The sequence below is a fragment of the Amblyraja radiata genome, chromosome 5 (assembly GCF_010909765.2).
Source record: "Amblyraja radiata isolate CabotCenter1 chromosome 5, sAmbRad1.1.pri, whole genome shotgun sequence".
NCBI lineage: Eukaryota > Metazoa > Chordata > Chondrichthyes > Rajiformes > Rajidae > Amblyraja > Amblyraja radiata.
The window spans coordinates 14,278,886-14,302,355 of record NC_045960.1 but is presented as its reverse complement, the minus strand read 5'-3'; the positions used below and the strand labels follow the sequence as shown (position 1 = coordinate 14,302,355).

The 23,470-nt window shown below is 42.9% G+C and overlaps 1 protein-coding gene across 1 annotated transcript in view; it reads left to right on the top strand.

Annotated features, from left to right (window-relative positions):
• LOC116973016 (EH domain-containing protein 3) overlaps nucleotides 1–6,959 on the top strand; it is a 75,455-nt gene extending 68,496 nt beyond the window's left edge. The window contains exon 6 of the mRNA XM_033020652.1: nucleotides 2,459–6,959. Coding sequence (XP_032876543.1) covers nucleotides 2,459–2,986 — 528 coding nt within the window. The 3' untranslated portion in view covers nucleotides 2,987–6,959. The remainder of the gene's footprint in view (nucleotides 1–2,458) is intronic.
• The last annotated feature ends 16,511 nt before the right edge of the window (nucleotides 6,960–23,470 follow it).

The window sequence follows — 23,470 nt, the reverse complement described above, 5'->3', positions numbered from 1 at the left end:
AAGAGGTGAGGAGGAACTGCTTTAGGATAGTTAATCTGTGGAACTCATTGTCACAGAGAGTTGTGGAGGCCAAGTCGGTGGATATTTTTAAGGCAGAGATGGACAAGTTCCTGATTAGAAAGTGTGTCAAGGCAGGAAAATGGGATTAGGAGGCAGAGATCAGCCAAGATTGAATGGCGGAGTGGACTCAATAGGCCGAATGGCCTAATTTTACTCCTATAACTAGTGAACTTGTGAACTATAGGTAGAATGTGCTGCAAATGCATGTAAATGTGAGGGAACAAGAATACCCTGTTTCTGACAAATGTAGAGAAATGAAATGTAAAGTAATTGCCCATAGATCAAGTTCAATGTTTGTGAATAGAATTCTTAAGCTGATTTATGTAATATCTAATTATATGGAGCATAATTAGATGTTACATATTGCCTAGATACTAATCATGCTTGTGGATAATATCATTGGTAATCTCTCTAAGCTACCAACTCGCCCAATACTACAGAATAATAAAACTATTAGTATTACCTCCAGTGTCGCACTACGAAGGATAGTATTGACCCCCCTCCCACCTCTGACTCGAATTCCAAAGATGCACCACCACTGAGTGAAGACATTTATTATTCTCAGTCCTTGGTTAACAGCTGTGAATCTAGACACCAGCACTAGATGAAGCATCATCCCTGCATTTGCTGTTTGATGCTCTAAGACAGCTTTTGTTTAATTTTCAAGCTTTGCGTGATGCTAATTAGTCCATCCCAAATTGCTATTGAGATAGAAGCTCACCCCCATCTTAAACTGCGGCAATTCTCCTTCCATGGAACACTTATGGTGTTGGAGAGGAAATTCCAGGATTTGGAACATGAAGGCACAATAATACTTCAAAGTCAGGAAAAGCGTGTGCATGAGGAGGGGAGGGGGGGGGGGGTCTACAGATGTTTCCATGCGCCTGCTATTCTTGTTCTCCTTGGTGGTAGTGGTTTCAGAGGTCTGTGAGTAATTGCACACTCACTACTCTCTTCCACACTCTTGCAGGCAATCAAGGGAATTTGGGTTTAAAAAAAAAAGAAATTTGCAACTGAAGGCTACACTGAAAGTACAAGAAGAATGGGACAATAGGGAATGGGATGAATGATGGACTGAAATAATTGTATTGCATCTCTTTGCATATTTGTTTAGACAACAATGACATTTAACAGCCTTATTTTTTTTATCTATCTTTGTATTGGCACCCTGTTAATATTCATGAATGCTGGCAATGTCAGCAGGGTGTGTCACATTTTGAAAACACATAATTCATTAGCACATCAAAGGTTCGTTTGAAGAAGGGGCTCGACACAAAATGCCACCCATTCCTTCTCTCCAGGGCTGCTGCCAGTCCTGCTGAGTTACTCCAGCATTTTGTGTCTATCTTCAGTTTAGACCAGCGTCTGCAGTTCCTTCCTACACAAAGGTTTGTTTGAAATGAGGATAGATTTATTGAGTGCAGAGCTGTTCACTGGCAATCTGACTAGACGTGTCCTTGATAATTTGTTCTGTTCAATAAATGTCATGTGATCTTTTCAGTAATTGGTATTGCTCAGTGGTCAGTCTGCTCACAGAACGTCTGGCATTTAGTTTGAAAGGGCCTTTGGAAACAGGCCCTTCGGCCCACCATGTTGGCACTGACCAGCGATCACCCGTTCTATCCCACACACTAGGGACAATTTACAGAAGCCAATTAACCCATAGACCTGTACATCTTTGGAACATGGATGGAATCTAGAGCACCTGGAGAATCCCAGGGAGACTGTAAAAACTCTGTACAGAAAGTGCATACTCAGGATTGAGCTCAGGTTTCTGATGCTTTAAGGCAGCAAATTTACTGCCGTGGTATAGTGCGGCCCACTGTAGGTTTGCAAGTTCTTTTTTTTAACCCAAATTAATATTATTTGTGTTTATAATCACCCATGCTGTCCAGTGCAAGAGAAAATGGGGTGAAAAGGATGTGAATCATTGTATTTCCCCATTCCATTTGCTGCTACCTATTTTCTGCAAATTGTTTGTTTGCACTTGTAGTGCTAGTAATGTAGTGCTTGTAGTGCTAGTAACTCTCACAGATGCTGTAAGAGTAAAAATACACGCCATGTTATAGATGTTAGTGGTAAGAATGGTCACAACTGGATTTTGGACAGGAGTTAATAGAATGAATTTTGGAGCTTGGGCTTAGGATGTACATGCATCAGTGGTGGGATAAAGGGACCTAGGTGGCAATCAGCAGATAAGTAAAACAGTGTAAAAGTAGAAGTCAACTATTTTTATGATCCCATATTTCCATCAAATCCTGAAACTAAGTTAGTGATGGTGTTGCATGAGCGGTAGATTATTTTCCACCGGTTGCAACCATTTTACAAATTATTACTAAACTACATTTTGAGATTATTTTTTTCATGCAGAATAACATTCCTATTTTTTGGTTTCCAGGATCAGCTGCAAGGGCAGGATTTTTCCAAATTCCAGCCACTGAAGATTAAGCTGTTGGACACCGTGGACGACATGTTGGGAAACGATATTGCTCAACTAATGACACTCGTCCGTCAGGAGGAATCCCAGCGGCCTGTTCCGATTGTGAAAGGGGGAGCCTTTGAAGGCACCATGAATGGCCCATTTGGGCATGGATACGGTGAGGGAGCTGGCGAGGGCATCGACGACCTCGAGTGGATTGTGATCCGAGATAAACCAAGCTACGACGAGATATTTTACACCCTTTCGCCAGTCAATGGGAAGGTTACGGGTGCAAATGCAAAGAGGGAGATGGTGAAGTCCAAGCTTCCAAACACGGTGCTGGGGAAAATCTGGAAACTGGCAGATATTGACAAGGATGGCATGTTGGATGATGAAGAATTTGCCTTGGCCAACCATCTAATTAAAGTCAAGCTGGAAGGTCACGAACTGCCCGGTGAAATTCCACAACATCTCATTCCCCCGTCAAAGAGAAAGCTGGCTGATTGAAAAGGAAAATGTTCTCGTTTGTGAAATGCTACACAATAGGATGAAGATGACAAAGACTGGCGAATGAAGTCAAAATCTTAAATCTTAACCAGGCAAAAATAGTGTTGCAGCTTTGACATAGTAAAGACTTTTCTTTCCTGTATTTGCATACATCACAATACTCTATTAGCTTTCAAAGCATAGACATCTATTGGTGTAGGAAGGAACTGCAGATGCCGGTTTAAACCGAAGATAGACACAAAATGCTGGAGTAACTCTGCGGGTCAGGTAGCATCTCTGGAGCAAAGGAATGGTTGACGGTTTGTGTCTGACGAATGGTCTCGACCCGAAACGTCACCCATTCCTTCTCTAGAGATGCTGCCTGTCCCGCTGAGTTACTCCACCATTTTGTGTCTATCTTCTATTGGTGGTTAGTTTATTTGAGGTAGCCAATTCTGCATTCCCAGGAGATTCGGCAATATGGTTACTGTTTGCTTGGAGGCAGAGGTTCCTTGGGATTGTACTGCTCTATCGCTTGGTTCTTTTTTTATTGTGAAGTAACAAAATGGCACCTTATTACTGTGACCACAAGTTTGTAACCTATTTAAGGGCGGATGAAATGTTCCCCTGTCGAGCTTCTGCCCCGGATAATAACTGGGCTGTTTACTTTATCCCTAATAGTCAACTTGTTCAAGATACTAAAAAGTAGTTCAGATGGTTATCCTTAACCACTGAGCAACTAGTTACCGCAAGTATAATTTGTAATCACTGTTTAGATTTTTGCCCTGTGTCGCAGCCGTATGAACAGTAGGGTAATGTTTTATGATGCTCTCCCCATGGACAGGAAGGTTGGGAGAAAAATGTTTTCAGAACCACACTAGCATAGGAATAGGTGATTTGTAAGAAAACTTTGATATTTCTATTAAATAAGTTTGGCACCGGTCATTTTTGATTCACGCCCAGAATTTCTACTTTTGAGTATTTTCTCTTTCAAGACTTTGAAGCCTTGACTGTGATAAATAATCTGTAAAGATGGTTTTTAGTTTAATTGGATATGTGACAATGATAATTCAACGAAGATTTTGACATTTAGCAAAAAATAAACCAAATGTGGAGTACTGTTGATTGTACAGCTGTATATTCGAGTGTAAGCTTATTGATCAAGTTTAATGTGCAATGCAGTGTTTGGAGGGAAAGTATACCAACTCTTGTACTTGCAACATGTTGGATACATCCATACATGTTCTAGCTTGTCTGTATTCCAAGTGTAGCATTTTAAATATAGTGTGATTCTCAACATGTCACCTGACCTTTGTGCATATTTTATTTTAAACTTGGCTTCAGTTCAAGTTACTATAAAACAAACTTTGATAATAGTTAGTCCAACTTCCTTCGTTATAGTTTTGGATACTATGGCACTTTTTTTTTTTTTAATGTTGCTTGTATGCGAGTTCTTTGTAAATGTAAGTTATTTTTCTGTTCTGTAGCTCTTGAAAATTGCTGAGGAAAATCACTGCCGTTATATTGAAATCATATAATGAGTCCAGACTCGTAGTACATTTGTGAGTAGTAAGTCTTGATCTTGCATTAGTTAGAAGCAATAAAGTTGTCTTTGTAGCATTGAATATGATTCCATCCCACAGACTGGACACAGTGAGACCTTGGTGGGAAAAAGTACAATTTCTCTCATTGGTATTGGATGAATGCAGAGCTATTTGCTGAACGCTTAACTCTCCCAGAATCGTGACACCGCCCGTTCTCACAACTCTCACCTAGGAATATGGATATCGCTTACAATACTCTGTACCATTTTATAACCAACAATAAATGTTAACTGCAAATGTGAAATCATTATTTTTAAAAATTAAAACAGTGAGATTCCAAATGTTTTTTGTTTGAGCACTGGGGTGGAGGGTGAAGAGAGGAAAGAGCTGACATTTGCACAAGCTCTGCACCTAATTGTTGTTCTATCCGAGAATCAACGGGACTCCTGGTTTGAGGGGATATGGAAGGAACAATCATTGAAATAAATCCCTTTCTCTTGATAAATGCTTATAAAGCATGAACTGTGATTGTCCATTAGGCTAACCCATACTTAATCTCTCAGCTAATTCCAAAAAAACATTGACATCATGATTCTGCTCAGCCCACAACATCACCAAAACAGTCTTTGCAATGCGCTGGACTTTTTTTAGTTGTTGTCTGCCACAAACCATTTGTATACTTGATGAGCAATGCACTGACCCAACTGCCGTGGGATGTGGTTAGGATAAGGACTTTAAAATAGGGTCCATGATTCTGAGCAGTTGATCGCACCAGTATTTTTAAGTACCTGCACGATTGATGGGAAAGGTTTGTTCACCATGGGGCTATATCTTTATTGTGCACTGCATTGTGAAAGCACTTTCTAGTTAAAATTATGATTTAAAATAATGTAATTTTCACAATCTTTTTAAAATGTGATATTCCTACGCCATCTGCACATTCTTAAGTAATGGAGAATTAAGATGCCCTCTGCTTGTGATTTTTTTTTTTTCAAATGAAAGTACCAATGCTTTGAGAATGCTTCAATGCATACAAGAGAACGTTGGTGAAAATCTAACTACCAAAGTATTCCTTTTATTCCACTTGTTTAATAGTGCTTTTGCTGCGACTCAAAGTTGAGAGTAACTGCACAAAGATCTTTACCCACTGCCACACATCTCCCTGTACTCCAAGCGGAAACATTTTGGACAGTATTCGAAAGCTCTACTTGTATCTACTAATATCAAAGTGACCACCTTTCCTCTGTAAAGGACATAATTTGTCACTGCTATTTGTGCATTAGTCAAGCCTAACATTATTTCCCAAGTTTTTAATAGCCTACAAATTGCTATTTCATGAAATGGCCATATCTACCAAAGATTAGTACAGCAACGTTGAAAATAAACGCTATAGAAAGTGGGATTATTTGCTCAATGTTCGGAAAGCCAGTGTTCATAGTGCTCTGAGTCTTATTAAGCAGGGATACGGTAGGTTATTTACTGTGTTAAACTTGCATTTTATCAAATTATCATATGTTTACTGAGTGTACATTTGGGTCTCCCTACTTCCCTCTCAACTGACCCAAAAAAAAATTCCCCCCCCAATGGTTTTGATCGTCTTTTATTCCAATGGAACCTTTTTCATTACATGCATATTTATGTGTTTGGGTTAACGTAGGAAGGTCACAAGGAATTATTGATGTCTGGAGTTTTTAGTTGACCTCTGCATTCTAGGTAGTGTTATTAATATCTTTAATTAGCAATGTTATTGAAGTGTGTATCCAAATATTGTTCAGGGAGCTTGGTCTTCAGGGTAGAATTAATGTAGATTAAATACCAGTGAATAGCATGTTTTCCAAATGCCTATATTTCTGCAATTAGGAGAGTTTGAGATAACACTGAACAAATTTCAAGGGTTTGGCATTTTGTACTTTTAAAGACCAAGTAGTCATTGCCCTATTTGCACTGGTTGCTGCCTTTATAATGAAGAGTAGAACAAAGACCAGCATTTTTTTTGTACATTGTGGCATCCTGTCAGATGTGCAGAGTTTGAGAATGCTATATTTAAAAGTAAATCTTGTTCACACTATTTTTTTTTTTTCAATTGTGTTGCACTTAAGAAAACTTCAAATATCAATCCTTAATCAACCGAGCTTCAGAAGGCAAAAAGAGAGAAAATTGACAATGGTTCTTGGCTGTTAACATTACTTGTTTCTGGTGACCCTGCATATGCGTGAAACAAATTATTCGAAGCATGCATATTGTATTTTGGAAATTCCTTTATGGCATTCCTGGTTCTTTACAAACTATACAATGCTTACAAAAATTTGCCAAAAAGTGGTTTTCTCTGAATATATTTATCATTTGCCAATAATATGCTATTGTACATTTATAAAAATGCTATATTAACATACTGTATTAAAAAAAAAAAACCTGTAGATTGGTGAAATGCTAATAAAATGGTGTCTTAAGTTTTGTATGTTTTTATTAACTTGATATAAAAATATGACTAGTTGATCATACAAAAAATAATTGAAGGAAAAGTACCAAAGGAAGGTATGCAGGGAATGTCAACGCTAACAAAACCTTCAGGAAGCTAAATTTGTAAGAGGAATGTAGAAACAAGGAACTGATATGCTGGTTTACACAAAAGGTCACAAAGTGCTGGAGTAAATCAGCAGGATCTTATAGAAACATATAACATTTTTAAAGGATTGGACAGGCTAGATGCGGGGGAAATGTTCCCGATGTTGGGGGAGTCCAGAAGCTGGGGGTCACAGTTTAAGAATAAGGGCCATTTAAGTGTGAGATGAGGAAAACCGTTTTCACCCAGAGAGTTGTGAATCTGTGGAATTCTCTGCCACAGAAGGCAGTGGAGGGAAATTCACTGGATGTATTCAAAAGAGAGTTAGATATAGCTCTTGGGGCTAAAGAAATCAAGGGATATGGGTAAAAAACTGGACCAGGATACTGATCTTGGATGATCAGCCATGATCATATTTATCTATTTATTTATTTAGTTGTCTGTTTATTTATTTTATTATTTATTTCGAACAGAATAAAGAATAAAAAGCAAATGTGAAACAGCATTCAAAAAAAAAAAAAAAAATATTTATAAAGTGTCATAAACAATATCTATAAATAAATGAAATCATATGTGTCCGAAAAGGAGCAGGAAGAAGCCAAAGCTTATTAATTCCCACCCCTTATTCAACTGCTTGTAATTATCTTATACAAATTTAGCAGCTATATGTACACCATATGTACACCAGCCACTATATGTACACCAAATTATTTACATTTGAACACTAAACAAATATTTACAAAGCCATACAAAACAGAAAAAGAAAAAAAAAAAAAAACCCCGCATATACTATATAGTATCTTGGTCATATTTACAACCCATCACTCTATAATCACCCAATATAATCACATTGAATGGCAGTGCTGGCTCGAAGGGCTGAATGGTCTACTCCTGCACCTATTTTTCTATGTTTCTAAATCGGGCAGCATCTTTGGAGAAAATGCATAGGTGATGTTTTGGGTCGAGACACTTCTGTCTTATTGCTCATAAGAGAGAAACATGGTATTACTTTCTGTCCCTTTGGATAAATTATATCTTGCTTTCACTCCCACTGTCTCTGCATTCTGGCGAAGCATATATCAGGCCCATAGATGTGACAGCAATGGTTGACAGGGTACTTGCCTTGCAGTACTTAATTCATCCCTTTTATTTGCACTCTAAAAGAATAGATGATGCAGATATATTAGTTATTTAACCACAAAAGCAAAGTCTTTGGCTCCTGTGATTCTCTATTACAAATTAGTTATCCAGTCACTTAACATGGTCAATGGTCGACTCCAGTCAGCAATTACCCTGTGTTTCCTGCCATTAAGGTATTTCCGCTCCAACATCACCTTTCTGAACAATCTGGTGCTTCCAACCTTGACAAAATACATCACTGAAGTCGGGTAGACTGTACCAAATATACTAACCCCATCAACCAACTCGAATATTTCAATCAATTTAGTCTGTGGCACTCACATATAATTGCACGGTGGCATTTGATGACTAATCTGTTCAGTTTAGAGATACAGAGTTGGAACAGGCCCCTCGGCCCACTAAGTCTGCGCCGGCAAGCGCTTGGGAGTAGAAATAGGTTTTGAGTCGGTGACTTAAAGGAGTCGATGGTGGGGACAGTTCTGATGAGGAGCGGGATGCCATTCCACAGTTTAGGTGCTGCAACCGCATCAACATTAACACTACCCTACACACAAGGGACAGTTCTACATTTATAACCAAGCGATTTAACCTATAAACCTGTACGTCTTTGGAAGGTAGACAAAAATGCTGGAGAAAGTCAGCGGGTGAGGCAGCATCAATGGCGCAAAGGAAATAGGCAACGTTTCGGGTCAAAACCCTTCTTCAGACCATCTTTGGGGTGTGGGTGGAAACCGAAGATCTCAGAGAAAACCCACACAGGTCAGGGGGAGAATGTACAGACACGCACCTGTAGTCGGGATCGAACCCGGGTCTCTGGTGCTGTAAGGCAGTAGCTCTTCTGCTTTGCCACCGTGCCTCCCTTCACAGCTATTGTGATAAGGGAAGCAGACTTTCAATCGTAGCGCAGTCAGACGCTTGCCAGATGATAATCATACAGGACAGAAACAGGCTCTTTGGCTCAACTTGTTCACACCAACCAAGTTGCCTCTAAACCATTCCTATCCATATCCAAATATCTTTTAAATGTTGTTAAGCCCTAGCCTGCCCGCCTCTCCTTATAGCTCCGGCCCTCAAATCCTAGCAATATCCTTGTAAATCTTCTCTGTATTTTAGCTGAGGTTTATCAGACAGTAGATGTGGGGAAGGTGGATCCAGAATATGATTTGCATCCAAACTTCAAGGGCAAGAGGACACTGATTCAAACTTTGCCAGCGGAACTTTTAAAATTGATTAGAACTTTTTCAGTGCATCTTATCTGACTTGAAGTCCCAGATTAAGTCAATTGTGTTTATTGTAATGGATGAGCAAGGAAAATAACATGCAATTTATTGCTGTTTGTTGGTAGAATAACAATGTTTGCTTATCTGGAAAGGAATTTGTGTAAGTCTAAGAGTCTGGACTTGCCCCTATTCAGAACAAAGTGGCTATTTCCTATCATTGAAGGTCACAGAACATGTGTTGGTTGGAAAGACTGGCGCCTCTGTAGTCCTTAACTCTAAAGGTGAATGTCAGCCTATTGCATTGTGAACTCAACCATCCGAACTGTGTCCTACAGAGCTTTCTAACAAACTGAGGATAAATGCAACTTGGAGGAACAGCATCTCATATTTCGCTTGGGCAGCTTACAGCCAAGTGGTATGAATATTCTCTCACTTCAAGTAGCCCTGGCATTCCCACTCTCTCTATCCCTCCCCAACCCGAGTCACACTAGCTTCTCATTTTCACCCCACAAACAGCTGGTCCCTTTATCATTGATACTTTTTTGCATATCTTTCATTCATTGTTCTTTATCTCTCCACATCACTGTCTATATCTATCATTTCCCTCATTCCTAACCAGTCTGAAGAAGGGTCTCGACCCGAAATGTCATCCATTCCTTCTCTCCAGAGATGTGGCCTGTCCCGCTGAGTTACTCTAGCTTTTTGTGTCTATCTTCGGTTTAAACCAGCATCTGCAGTTCCTTCCTACACATTTCTAAAGTTACATAATCTCTTTCCCCAGGATGCCTTTTGTTCAATCAATTCCAAAACTTCATCCAATAGAGACCTTAGAATCATACGGCATGGAGACAGGCCATTGGGCTCACATGGTTATACTGACTGTGGGCACCTGTCTGTATTAGCATCTGTATTAATGCTATTAAATTGAGGCGTATGAGGTGATTCTGGCACAGATAATGAGTTGAGGCCAGCAGATATCACCCATGATCATGTCGAATAGTGGGGTAGGCTTAAGGTGAAGAGTGCTGAATTGTCATATATACTGACACTAAAATCCTTACACTCAGCAGCAGAACAGGCTTGTAACACCAGACACATTGATAATGTATAATAAACAAAAAATAAATAAATTAGTAACCCAACGCTATTGCAAAAAAAAACCCAGAGTCCTTAGTGCAACCAAAGACAGTCCATAGTTCTTGGATTATTATTGTGTGGGGTTCAAGAGCCTGGTAGTTGTTGAGAAGAAGCTGTTCTTGAACCTGGCGGTCAGTTTTCTGACTCCTGGCCTTCCCAATGGTAGGAGTGGAATGAGAGCGTGGCTAGGGCGGAGTGGGTCTTTAATGTTGCTAGCTACCTTTTTGAGGCAGCGCCTCCGAAAGATCCCTTCCATGGTGGGGAGGCCAGTACCTGTGATGGTTTGGGCGGTGTCCACCACATTTTGTAATCACCTTCATTCCTGGGTGTTTCAGTTGCTGAACCAGACCATGATGCAACCAAATGTGCAGGAAGGAACTGCAGATGCTGGTTAAAACCGAAGGTAAACACAAAAAAGCTAGAGTAACTCAGCGGGACAGGCAGCATCTCTGAAGAGAAGGAATGGGTGACGTTTCAGGTCGAGACCAAGAAGGGTCTCAACCCGAAACATCACCCAAATTCCTTCTCTCCAAAGATGCATCCTGTCTTGCTGAGTTACTCTAGCTTTTTGTGTCTACAACAGACCGTCCACAGTCCGTCCACAGACTGTCAGGATGGGGTCCAATCACTCCCCAGTCCTGATGCTCAGCACAGGAGCGCCACAAGGTTGTGTGCTGAGTCCCATCTCATATACAATATACACCTATAACTGCACACCAATACACAGTACAAACCGGATCATCAAGTTTGCAGATGACACGACTGTGGTGGGACTGATAAAAAAACAACGACGAGTCTGCCTACAGAGATGAAGTCCAAAAACTGACTGTCTGGTGCACTAAAAACAACCTGGTACTCAACCCAACCAAAACAAAAGAACTGGTTGTTGACTTCAGGAGGAAGAGGAGAGAGGAACCTGCTCCTCTCTACATCAAAGGAGACATGGTGGAGAGAGTCACTGACTTTAAGTTCCTGGGAATTTACAACTCCCAGGACCTCAAATGACAAATGAGCACCGTCACTCTCGTGAAGAAGTCACAGCAGCGGCTATATTTCCAGAGGTCTCTGCGGAGAGCAAACGTTTCACAACCGCTGCTGCTGTCCTTCTACTGGTGCGCCGTGGAAAGCATCCTCTCCTATGGCATCCTGGTGTGGTTTGCTAGCTGCACTGTGGCTGAGAGGAGGGCGCTGCAGAGAGTTATAAAACTGCACAGAGCATCACAAACGCTCAACTGCCCTCCCTGGATGACATATACAGGGCCCGATGCTTGCGCCGGGCCACAAACATCAAGCAGGACACACCCCATCCTGCCAACCACCTTTTCACTCTGCTACCCTCTGGGAGGCGATACAGATCTCTGAAGGCTAGACTAAAAAATAGTTTCTACCCATGTGCGATAAAAGAACTTAATTCTAACAGGGGAAGCACAATATAATTCGGGGTGCAAGATAATGCGAAATATTCTTTTAAAATATTTTTAATACCTATTTATTATTTTTTTACTCATTTGCGTATATGTGAGTTAATGGCTGTTGTGTTTGTTCTTTTTAAACCAAAGGAGATGCAATGGAATTTTGTTGCATAATATTGTGCAATGACAATAAACGTATTCAATTCTATCTATCCTATTCTATCTTCCATGATGCAACCAATATCCTTTCCACCATATGCCTGTAGAGGTTCAAAGCAGTTTTGACATGAGGCTTGAGCGGCAGAGTGGCCTACTCCTGGTCTTGTTTCGTGGAGTCCTTGTGTTATTGTGGGAAAATTAACTAAGATCAGGAGCTGAAGAGTGGCAGATATTGAAACAATATCTGGGAACAGCTGACATTCCTTCTCTCCGACATGAGGAGCACCTTCAGCAAAAGGCCGGTTCCACCAAGAAGCAGTACTGAACACCACTGGAGATCCTTCTTGCCTGTGGCTATAAAAGCTGTACAACTCCTCCCCTTCCGTCGTGGGGTAAATTGACTCTCCTCCCCCGCACCCCCCCTCCCCCCTTCCCAATCTTTACACATCCCCAATCCTTTCCACTCATCACTTTAATTTCATGTATGTTGTGTTTTATGGCTGTTGGCAGATCAAATTCCCTCCAGGGATAAATAAAGTTCTATCGTATCGTATAGCACACAGCAGGAACTTGTCACAAGTAGAAGAATACCTAGGTACAGTGAAATTCTTCATTTTTGCATACAATCCGGTTAAACATTACAGCAGACTTCACCGAGGCAGTACACACAGTCACCACGTTACTGCCACCGACAAAGTTCTTAGTACACTCTTATTTTCCCGCAGCGGCGAACCAGGCCTGCCGCCGCGGAAGGCCCACTGGGTCCCTCTTCGTTCTTGACGGTCCCTCTCCCCCAACAGGCCCTTCTTCGTTCTCGGCGGCAACCGGCCAGGTCCCAAATTGTTCTTGGCGGCCCATCTCCTGTTCAGCTCCGCGACGCATCACAGGTGCCTTCTGCCACCGCGCGGACCTGCAATCTGTTTTTAACTGTTAAATTGAGAAGCAGGTCTTACAAAGTGGTGTGGGCTGATGGTAGGCCAGAGGAACAGGGAGTTTTGTAAGATCCAGCACGAAAGATTAAAATAAGTAGCAGGTAGATAGTTGATTTTGTGAGAAAGCCTGTGTGCAATTTCAAATCGAAAAGAAAACATAGAAACATAGAAAATAGGTGCAGGAGTAGGCCATTTGGCCCTTCGAGCCTGCACCGCCATTCAATATAATCATGGCTGATCATCCAACTCAGTATCCTGTACCTGCCTTCTCTCCATACCTCCTGATCCCACAAGGGCCACGTCCAACTCCCTCTTAAATATAGCCAATGGACTGGCCTCTACTACCTTCTGTGGCAGAGAATTCCACAGATTCACCACTGTGTGAAAAATGTTTTCCTCATCTCGGTCCTAAAATATTTCCCCCTTATCCTTAAACTGTGACCCCTTGTTCTGGACTTCCCCAACATCGGGAACAATCTTCCTGCATCTAGCCTGTCCAACCCCTTAAGAATTTTGTAAGTTTCTATAAGATCCCCCCTCAATCTTCTAAATTCTAGCGAGTACAAGTCGAGTCTATCCAGTCTTTCTTCATATGAAAGTCCTGACATCCCAGGATCCATGAATATGAAATTGTGTCTATGTCTGGGGATTGTCTTTGTTTGTATGGCTGTGGAAACAGAATTTCGTTTGCGCCTCACTGAGGCTCAAATGACAATAAATTGTATTGTATATTGTTGTGTTGAAGTCACCAAGGTATATGTGAGAACACTCGGACGCAAGGCTGGTGAATTAATATCAGTAAACAAAGGAATTGTGACAGGATAAAAACAATTGTTTGGAGGACAAAGCAAATATCCCAAAGATAACCCATGGGTTAATTTTGAATGCAGGGAAGAACTTGTAAAAATCCCAACACGCTGGATAAAGCATTAGAGAAACTCACGGGATTAATTCACGACGGACAAATCACCGGGAACTGATGGCCTGTGCCCAACGGTTTTACAGGTATTGGCAGCAAAGGGAGTGGACCCATTGGTTGAAAGTTTATCAAAGCTCGCAAAATTCTGACAGGGTATCAAAACATTGGAAAACTTCCAATGTGACTCCCTTGATCAAAAATGGAGGAAGCCAGAGGGCAGGGAGTTAGACACAAAATGCCGGAGTAACTCAGCGGGACAGGCAGCATCACTGGAGAGAAGGAATGGGCGATGTTTCTGGTCGAGACCCTTCTTCAGACTGAGAGTCAAGGGAGAGGGAGATGCAGAGATAAGGAAGTGTAAGGTGTGAAAACGAGACATCAAAGGGGGTGGTGTTCAAGGAAAATGTTGAATAGATCGTTGTTAGCAACAGAAGGTGACAACAAAGCAAACAGAGATAAAATGTTCAAGAAGGTACTGCAGATGCTGGAAAATCGAAGGTACACAAAAATGCTGGAGAAACTCAGCGGGTGCAGCAGCATCTATGGAGCGAAGGAAATATATAACGTTTCGGGCCTAAACCCTTCTAGGGTTTCGGCCCGAAACCTTACCTATTTCCTTCACTCCATAGATGCTGCTGCACCCGCTGAGATCCTAGAGATAAAATGTTGTCAGAGACAGTAAGACTGGTTGGAAAACTGAAGGGGGAGGGATGGAGGGAGAGGGAAAGCAAGGGTTACTTGAAGTTATAGAAGTCAATATTCATACCGAAGGTAGATACAAAATGCTGGAGTAACTCAGCGGGACAGGCAGCATCTCTGGAGAGAAGGAATGGGTGACGTTTCGGGTCGGGACCCTTCTTCAGACTGATGTCAGGGGAGTGGGCGGTACAGAGATAGAATATAGTTGGAGACAGTAAGACTGGTCAGAGAACTGTGAAGGGGAGGGGTTGGAGAGAGGGAAAGCAAGAGGAATTTGGAAAAGTTCATACCGCTGGGGTGTAAGCTATCCAAGGGAAATATGAGGTGTTCCTCCAATTTGCGCTGGGCCTCACTCTGACAATGGAGGAGGCCCAGGACAGAAAGGCCAGTGTGGGAAAAGGAGGGAGAGTTTAAGTGTTGAGCAACCATGATCTACTGTATCCGCTGTTCCAGGTGTATATCGGCGAGACCAAGCGCAGGCTCGGCGATCACCTCCGCTTAGTCCACCTAAACCTAAGGTGTCCGCCTAAGGTGTCCTTGAGACTCTTGAAAGGCGCCCATAAATAAAATGTATTATTATTATTATTATTATTAAACCCACCTGATCTCCCGGTTGCTCAACACTTTAACTCCCCCTCCCATTCCCAATCTGACCTTTCTATCCTGGGCCTGTCAGAGTGAGGCCCAGCGCAAATTGGAGGAACAGCACCTCATACTGTATTTCGCTTGGGCAGCTTACACCCTTGAGGTATGAACATGGACTTCTCTAACATCCACCTCTGCCTTCCCTCGCTCTCCATCTCCATGGTATCTCTGACATCAGTCTGAAGAAGGGTCTTGACCCATAATACCCCTGTCCCACTTAGGAAACCTGAATGGAAACCTCTGGAGACTTTGCGCCCCACCCAAGGTTCCAGTGCGGTTCCCGGAGGTTTTTGTCAGTCTCCCTAATGGTCGAAAGTGGTTTCCGCTTTTTCTATGTTCCGGCAATTATTTCAAAAAATTCAAAACTGGCCGCGACTAAAAATAGGTTGCCGTTTTAAACATCGGTAATTTTTTAGTCGAAGCTGGTTGCGATGCTAGTTGAAGGTGGTTGCCGGAGGTTGCAGGTAGTGGAAGGTCTTACCTTCCACTACCTGCAACCTCCGGCAACCACCTGCAACCTCCGGCAACCACCTTCAACTAGCATCTCCAGAGGTTTCCATTCAGGTTTCCTAAGTGGGACAGGGGCATAACATCACCCATTCCTTCTCTCCAGAGATGCTGCCTGTCCGGCTGAGTTACTCCGGCATTTTGTGCCTATCTTTGGTATTGGTTCATTGTTGTTACATGTATCGAGAAATAATAAAAATGCAGGCCACTCAGCTTTTATGCATTCCTGATTTACACGTTTTTAGATTAACGAGCTTCTCTAATTACCATGGAGGTTTGATGTAAATGTTGATTTTCTTTCACATCGGTTGTTTCGACAATAATCAACCAGGCACCGGGGTTGCTTTAAACGTACGTTTATTGAGCAGGAGTCTTCACACAGGTTAACAACCTAGCAAAGAGTCAAGCTCTCTGCCCTTAATTGCAATGCCTTTTATATGTTAATGCCACTGTTTAGCACCTCCCACATTCCCCGATCAAAGAACCGACACGTACGCAAAATACAGGACAACAGGTATTTACATATAAGGAGATGTTAGTTAGAGGAACCACACTAGAGCTCAGACCAGTACATTCCTTAGTCTTCCCGGCGAGGGGGATTGTATATTCCTCAATTTTGTCAGACGGGGCCTGTGATCCCCTATACACGGCTATGCAGTAACTGCAAGACAATGTGTATTCCCTTCCTGAAACCTGCAGCCTCAGTTCCAGCAAGCCTGGTCAGCAGCCATCTTATGCTCTTTATTTCAGTCTACCTGTCCAACCATTTTACCTTTACAGAACAATCTTACAGCGTTGATTCAGGATTTCCATTCACACTCCAATTTTCAGAATCATGCATTCAAATTTATGCCTGGCACTGTACAGTACATGGACAGGTTAAACAAACTTGGATTGTTTTCTCTGGAATGTCGGAGGCTGAGGGGAGATCTGAGAGAAGTATATTAAGTCATGATCATATTGAATGGCGGTGCAGGCTCGAAGGGCCAAATGGCCTACTCCTGCACCTATTTTCTATGTTTCTATAACATTATGACAGGCATGGATAGATTATAGAGTCATAACCATTTCCCCAGGGTTGAATTGTCAAAGGAGATTGTAGGGCAACTCTCTTAGCACAGAGGGTGGTGGGCGCCTGGAACGCACTGCCAGGGGTGGTGGTAGCGGCACATACGATAGTGGTGTTTAAGAGGCTTTTAGATAGGCACCGGATATGCAGTGAATGGAGAGATATGGATAATGTACTGGCAGGGGAGGTTTGTCTAACGTGGCATCATGTTCGGCACAGACAATGTGGACGGAAGGACCTGTTTCTGCGCTGTATTGTTCAATGTTCTCTATATTCCCTGTAATATAGAAGAAAGTTTGTTCCCATCGCACATGTTCTGTCGTGTTAGTTCTTCATTCATGTCAGTGCTTGCTAGGAGGTGGTTGGGGTTGGGAAGTGCAGAGACAACGAGGAGACAAGCAACAAACCTGGCAGCAAAGAACCATCACCCTCCAGATGCATCTCCGACGTTGACCTTCCCTGGGATTTTGCACAACAGTGACAGATTCTCAGGAAACATTGAAGTCGTCCTTTCCAACTAGTGAAAGAGTGAAACATTTTTTTGCACTGACTAACCAGCGCATAACCTCAGGATATGCAGCAGCACTAATCCAATTCCTGTTCGACCCTGGATGGGAGCCAAGGGCAGCTGTTTCAAATCCAGTATAAGGCATTGAATCACTATGGTTTAATAATAGCAAAAAAATTAATTCTTAAATTTTGGAAGGGTACATCAATACCAACGCTTAAAATGTGGATTGCAAGTATGTTGGACACCGCTCATCTTGAGGAAATGCGATTCCTCCTAATGGATAAATCAGACCAATTCATAACGAGTTGGTCTCCATTCGTCGTTTTTTTGGAATCATATGGTGCAACACAATTGTAAAAAATAACTGTTCCAGGACTGGTCGAGGGTTGGTCAAGACTATAAATAATGATCTCCTCTTTTTTTCTTTTCTTCTCTCTATTCTCTCTCTCAACTTTCTTCATTTACTCGTTTTCTTTTTTCACACACTATATATTTCACATCTTTCTATCCTTTAGTATCTAACTTCTTTTTCTTATTCTAATCTTTTTTCAGTGTAACAAAAAAAAAAAAAAAGAAGTTGTACATAAAATGTATTATGAAAATATATATTAGGCACTTTGGTGCCATATGACTGTACTTACTTCTAATAAAATAAAATATTAAAAAAAAAAAAAGACATTGAATCATAGTCATCCAGCACAGAAACCGGCCCTTCAGCCTGCAATATTCAGCACTGCTGAATTTCGACCCTGATCTTGGGTGCTATCTGTGAGGAGTTTGCACGTTCTCCCTCTCACCGGTTTTCTTCAGGTGCTCTGGTTTCCCTCCACATACCAAGGATGTTTGTAGGTCGAATGGCCCTCTGTAAATTGCCCCCAGTGTGTAGGGAGTGGATGAGAAAGTGGGATAACACAGAACTAATGTGAGCAGGTGATCGATGGCCGGCATGGACTCGGTGGGTTAAAGGACCTGTTTTCATGCTGTATCTTTCAAACAATCAACGTTCATGCAAACCTTTTTTCCCCATTCACATTAATCCCATTTGCTCGCGTCCTTCTATGCTTTTGCTCCTTGTTCCAAAGTGATAAATAGGGTGTACCGCCCAAAGCATTTATCACAACTGTTTAAGAAACAGGGATAGGATAAGTTTAGAGGAATATGGGCCAAACATGGGCAGGTGGGACTAGTGTAGATGGGGCATGTTGGTCGGCGTGGGCAAGTTGGGCCGATGGGCCTATTTCCACACTGTATGACACTATGATTCTAAATTCTAAGCCTAAAGTATGGCAGCCTTCACCCTCCAGAGTAAAATCAACATTCCATTATGTGGAGCTTGCTGTGAGCTGATTGATCGCAACCTGTCTCCTCCGCACTACATCTTTCCTCTCCTCACCCCACCTCTCCTCACCCCACCCCTCGCCTCCCCACCCCACCTCTCCCCTCCTCACCCCATGCCTGTCCAAATGTCTCCCCTACCTCCTCTGGCAGCTTGTTCCACCACCCGCTGTGTGAAAATGATGCCCCTCAGGTTCCCTTTATATTTGTCTCCTCTCACCTTAAACCTAGTTCTTGATTCCCCTATTATGGGTAGACGACTCTGTGCATTCACTCTATTGAATCCACTCATGATTTTATCTGCTACGTTAGTTCAACCTGTGTGTTTTCTACATAGTGAGTCCCAAGTTTATGACCTTCTGCTCATTGGTTTATTTTAGTTTAGTTTATTTTCGAGATACAGTACGGAAACAGGCCCTTCTGCCCACCGGGTCCGCACCGACCAGCGATCCCCGCACATTAACACCATCCTACACACACTAGGGACAATTTACATTTATACCAAGCCAATCAACCTTTGGAGTGTGGGAGGTAACCGAAGATCTCAGAGAAAACACACGGGGTCACGGGGGTGAATTTACAAACTCCGTACAGACAGCACCCGTAGTCGGGATCGAACCCGGGTCTCTGGCGCTGCAAGGCAGCAACTCTACCGCTGCGCCACCATGGCCACCCTTTAGGGAATGACCCATGCCGGGCCATGAAGGTGGGAGCAAGTTGCTCCATGTGAATGAGGAAGCCTTCATTTTAAATGTGTTTAAGTTCTTATTTCTTCACTGTGGAAATCAGTACAGATACCGATCAGTCGGTTCCTAGTTCCCTTCACCAATGGCCCAGATGTACAAGGAAGCATCCTGTTCTGCCCAAAGTCTGAAGGAGATGGACTCAGTTCCATTCCGAGATATGGTATCCAGTCCGACAAGTATTTTCATCCTGTTGCCTTCTCCCTGTCCCCTGGGAACTAACATAAATCACACAGAAACAATTTCCCGAAACAGCAATGAGATTGGCGTAGCACTTCCAGGAAGAAAGAGTATTTCCTCTTTAGAGTGATAAGGAGGTCCGGCTCTGCCTCTTCCCCACACATTCAATGGCAGGAACACACACTCACACGTTATGCAGAGACTTTTTCCCAGGGTAGCGGAATCAACAACCAGAGGGCATAGGTTTGTGGTGAAAGGTTAAAGATATAATAGGAATCCGAGGGGCAACTTTTTCACACAGAGGGTGGTGGGTATATGGAACGAAATGCCAGAGGAGGTAGTTGGGGTGAGTGCTAGAGCAGTTTGGACATGGATAGAAAAGGGTTAGAGGCGAAGATAGATACAAAAATGTTGGAGTAATGCCCCTGTCCCACTTAGGAAACCTGAACGGAAACCTCTGGAGACTTTGCGCCCCACCCAAGTTTTACGTGCGGTTCCTGGAGGTTGCAGGTGGTTGCCGGAGGTTGCAGGTAGTGGAAGCAGGTAGGGAGACTGACAAAAACCTCCTGGAACCGCACGGAAACCTTTGGTGGGGCGCTGATACTAACCCCATTATAGACACAAAAAGCTGGAGTAATCCAGCGGGACAGGCAGCATCTGTGGAGAGAAGAAAGGGGTGACGTTTCTGACTGAAGAAGGGTCTTCTTTAGACTGGAGAAGCGTCTCGACCCGAAATGCCACCCATTCCTTCTCTCCACAGATGCTGCCTGTCCCGCTGGGTTACTCCACTTTTTGTGTCTATCTTCGATTTAAACCAGCATCTGCAGTTCCTTCCTACACTAATCCCATCACATTCAAAAGAACACGCAGACTCCATTTTGAGAGCTGCTGAGGTCAGGATTGAAGCGAAGGCACTGGAATTGTGAGACGGCCTTGTTGCTGTCTCGCCCCCGGATAATTGTTACCGGATAATTGCGGGTTTGAAGAAAAAGTGATGCTTTGACAATAACGATGTGATTCTGGGCTGCAGGATATGATCTAGTCCTGGCTGAGTAATATAAATATTTACCTGAACAAAATTATAAGGTGCGGTCATGCGGTGATTGTGTAATAGCATTAATAACTGAGGGAAAGCAAATTCAAAAATAGCACCAGTATATCAAAATGCTGGAGGAATGCCAAAGACGAGCAGGTTTGTAGGTTAATTAGCATGATAACATTGTAACTTGTCCCTAGAGTGTTTAGGATAGCGCTAGTGTGCAGAGATCGCTGGTCGGTGCGGACTCGGTGGGCCAAAGGGCCTGTTTCCGTGTTGTATCTCTAAACTAAGCTAAACCAAACTAAACTCAGCGGGTCAAGCAGCATCTCTGGAGAACATTGATCAGTGATGTTTCGGGTCGGGACCCTGTCTTCAGACTGATTGCAGGGGTGGAGGGGAAGAAAGCTGGAATAGTAGGTAATAGTTGAACACAGGCGAGGGAGGGGTGTTTAGTTTAGTTTAGAGATAAAGTGCAGAAACAGGCCCTTCAGCCCAGCGAGTCCGTGTTGACCAGCGATCCCTGCATATTAACACTATCCAACACTCATGAGGGACAATTTACATTTATACCAAGCCAAATAACCTACAGATCTGCACGTCTTTGGAGTGTGGGGGGAAACGGTAGATCCCAGAGAAAATCCACGCAGGTCACGGGGAGAACGTACAAACTCCGTACAGACAGCACCCGTGGTCGGGATCGAACCAGCGTCGCTGGCGCTGTAAGGCAGCAACTCTACCGCTGCGCTACCGTGCCACCATTGATTGAAAGATGGTTGGACAGAGGCCAGAGATGAACACACACAAGGTGTGAGAGAAAAGGATTAGAGAGTCACAAATTGTGTCGCTAGAGGATTGATGGGATGCTAATCTGATGAGATGCTAACTCCTAATCTGAGGAAAGACGTTCTTGCCGTAGAGGGAATACAGAGAAAGTTCACCAGACTGATTCCAGGGAAGGCAGGACTTTCATATGAAGAAAGACTGGATAGATTCGGCTTGTACTCGCTAGAATTTAGAAGATTGAGGGGGGTTCTTATAGAAACTTACAAAATTCTTAAGGGGTTGGACAGGCTAGATGCAGGAAGATTGTTCCCGATGTTGGGGAAGTCCAGAACAAGGGGGTCACAGTTTAAGGATAAGGGGGAAATCTTTTGGGACCGAGATGAGAAAAACATTTTTCACACAGAGAGCGGTGAATCTATGGAACTCTCTGCCACAGAAGGTAGTTGAGGCCAGTTCATTGGCTATATTTAAGAGGGAGTTAGATGTGGCCCTTGTGGCTAAAGGGATCATGGGGTATGGAGAGAAGGCAGGTACAGGATACTGAGTTGGATGATCAGCCATGATCATATTGAATGGCGGTGCAGGCTCGAAGGGCCGAATGGCCTACTCCTGCACCTATTTTCTATGTTTCTATGAATAGTTGAAGAATTTGCCTCAGGTCTGCAGTCTTTGAGGCAAGTCTGAAGAAATGTTCCAACCTGAAATCCATTTTCTCCAGATATGCTGCCTGACCCGCTAAGTTACTTCGATGCACGGCACCGTAGACCATGGAATGATGAGGAATACAAAACTAGGTAGCAGTCAGCGAGTGAAAGGAAAGGGCCTGTCCCACTTGCCGATTTTTATGGTGACTGCCAGCATCATTGACTGACGTATCGGGTCACCGAAAAAATGATGCGGCGTGACGCGGCATGACGTGATGACCTATTGATGCGCGGTGTTTCCTCACGTGTCACAACATTCTTTTTGTCGCCGCTGGATTTTCACATGTTCAAAATCTTTCGGCGACCCTGATACGTCTGTCAATGATGCCGAAAAAATCGGCAAGTGGAACAGGCCCTGAAGAGTGATGGATAAAGAGTGAGTGAGTCACGACAACAAGGTTTTTCAGGTGAACTCAGGTTTATGGAAGCAAATCCCTACACTAGATTTTTAAAGGTAAATCAGTCGTGGATACCTAAATGTCAACACTCCTCCCTAATCCTATTTTCTTCAGGTATCTGTCTGCAATCAGGTCAATGATTAATGTAGAAACAAAGAACTGCAGACAAAATGTGTGGGAAGGAACTGCAGATGCTGGCTGATACCGAAGATAGACACAAAACGCTGGAGTAACTCAACGGGTCAGGCAGCATCTCTGGAGAGAAGGAATGGGTGACGTTTTGGGTAGGGACCCTTCCTCAGACTGAAAGATGCTGGCTAATACACAAAAGGACACAAAGTGCTGGACAGGCAGCATCTCTGGAGATAATGGATAGGTGTCATTTCGCATGGGGACCCTTCGTCTAAATTCTGACCCCCAGAGTGCCAACTGTCCATGTTCTCCAGAGATGCAGGATTATTTTTAAGGTAGATAGATTCTTGATTAGTACGGGTGTCAGAGGTTATGGGGAGAAGGCAGGGGAATGGGGTTAGGAGGGAGAGATAGATCAGCCATGATTGAATGGCGGAGTAGACTTGAATTCCATACATATTATTAGCCAAGTGTGTATACATACAAGGAATTTGCCTTGGTGGTTTGCTCGCAAGTAACAACATGACATACAGTAAACAATTAAGAATAAAACATTATAATTTAAACATGTGAAGAATGAAATAAAATACCAGAGCATAAGGAGACTTTTGGTTGTTGACTAGACCTACTACTTGTGGGAAAAAAACAGTTTTTATGTCTGGCTGTGGTGGCTTTGACAGTCCGGAATCGCCTTCCAAAGGGAAGTGCTTCAAAGAGTTTGTGGCCAGGGTGAG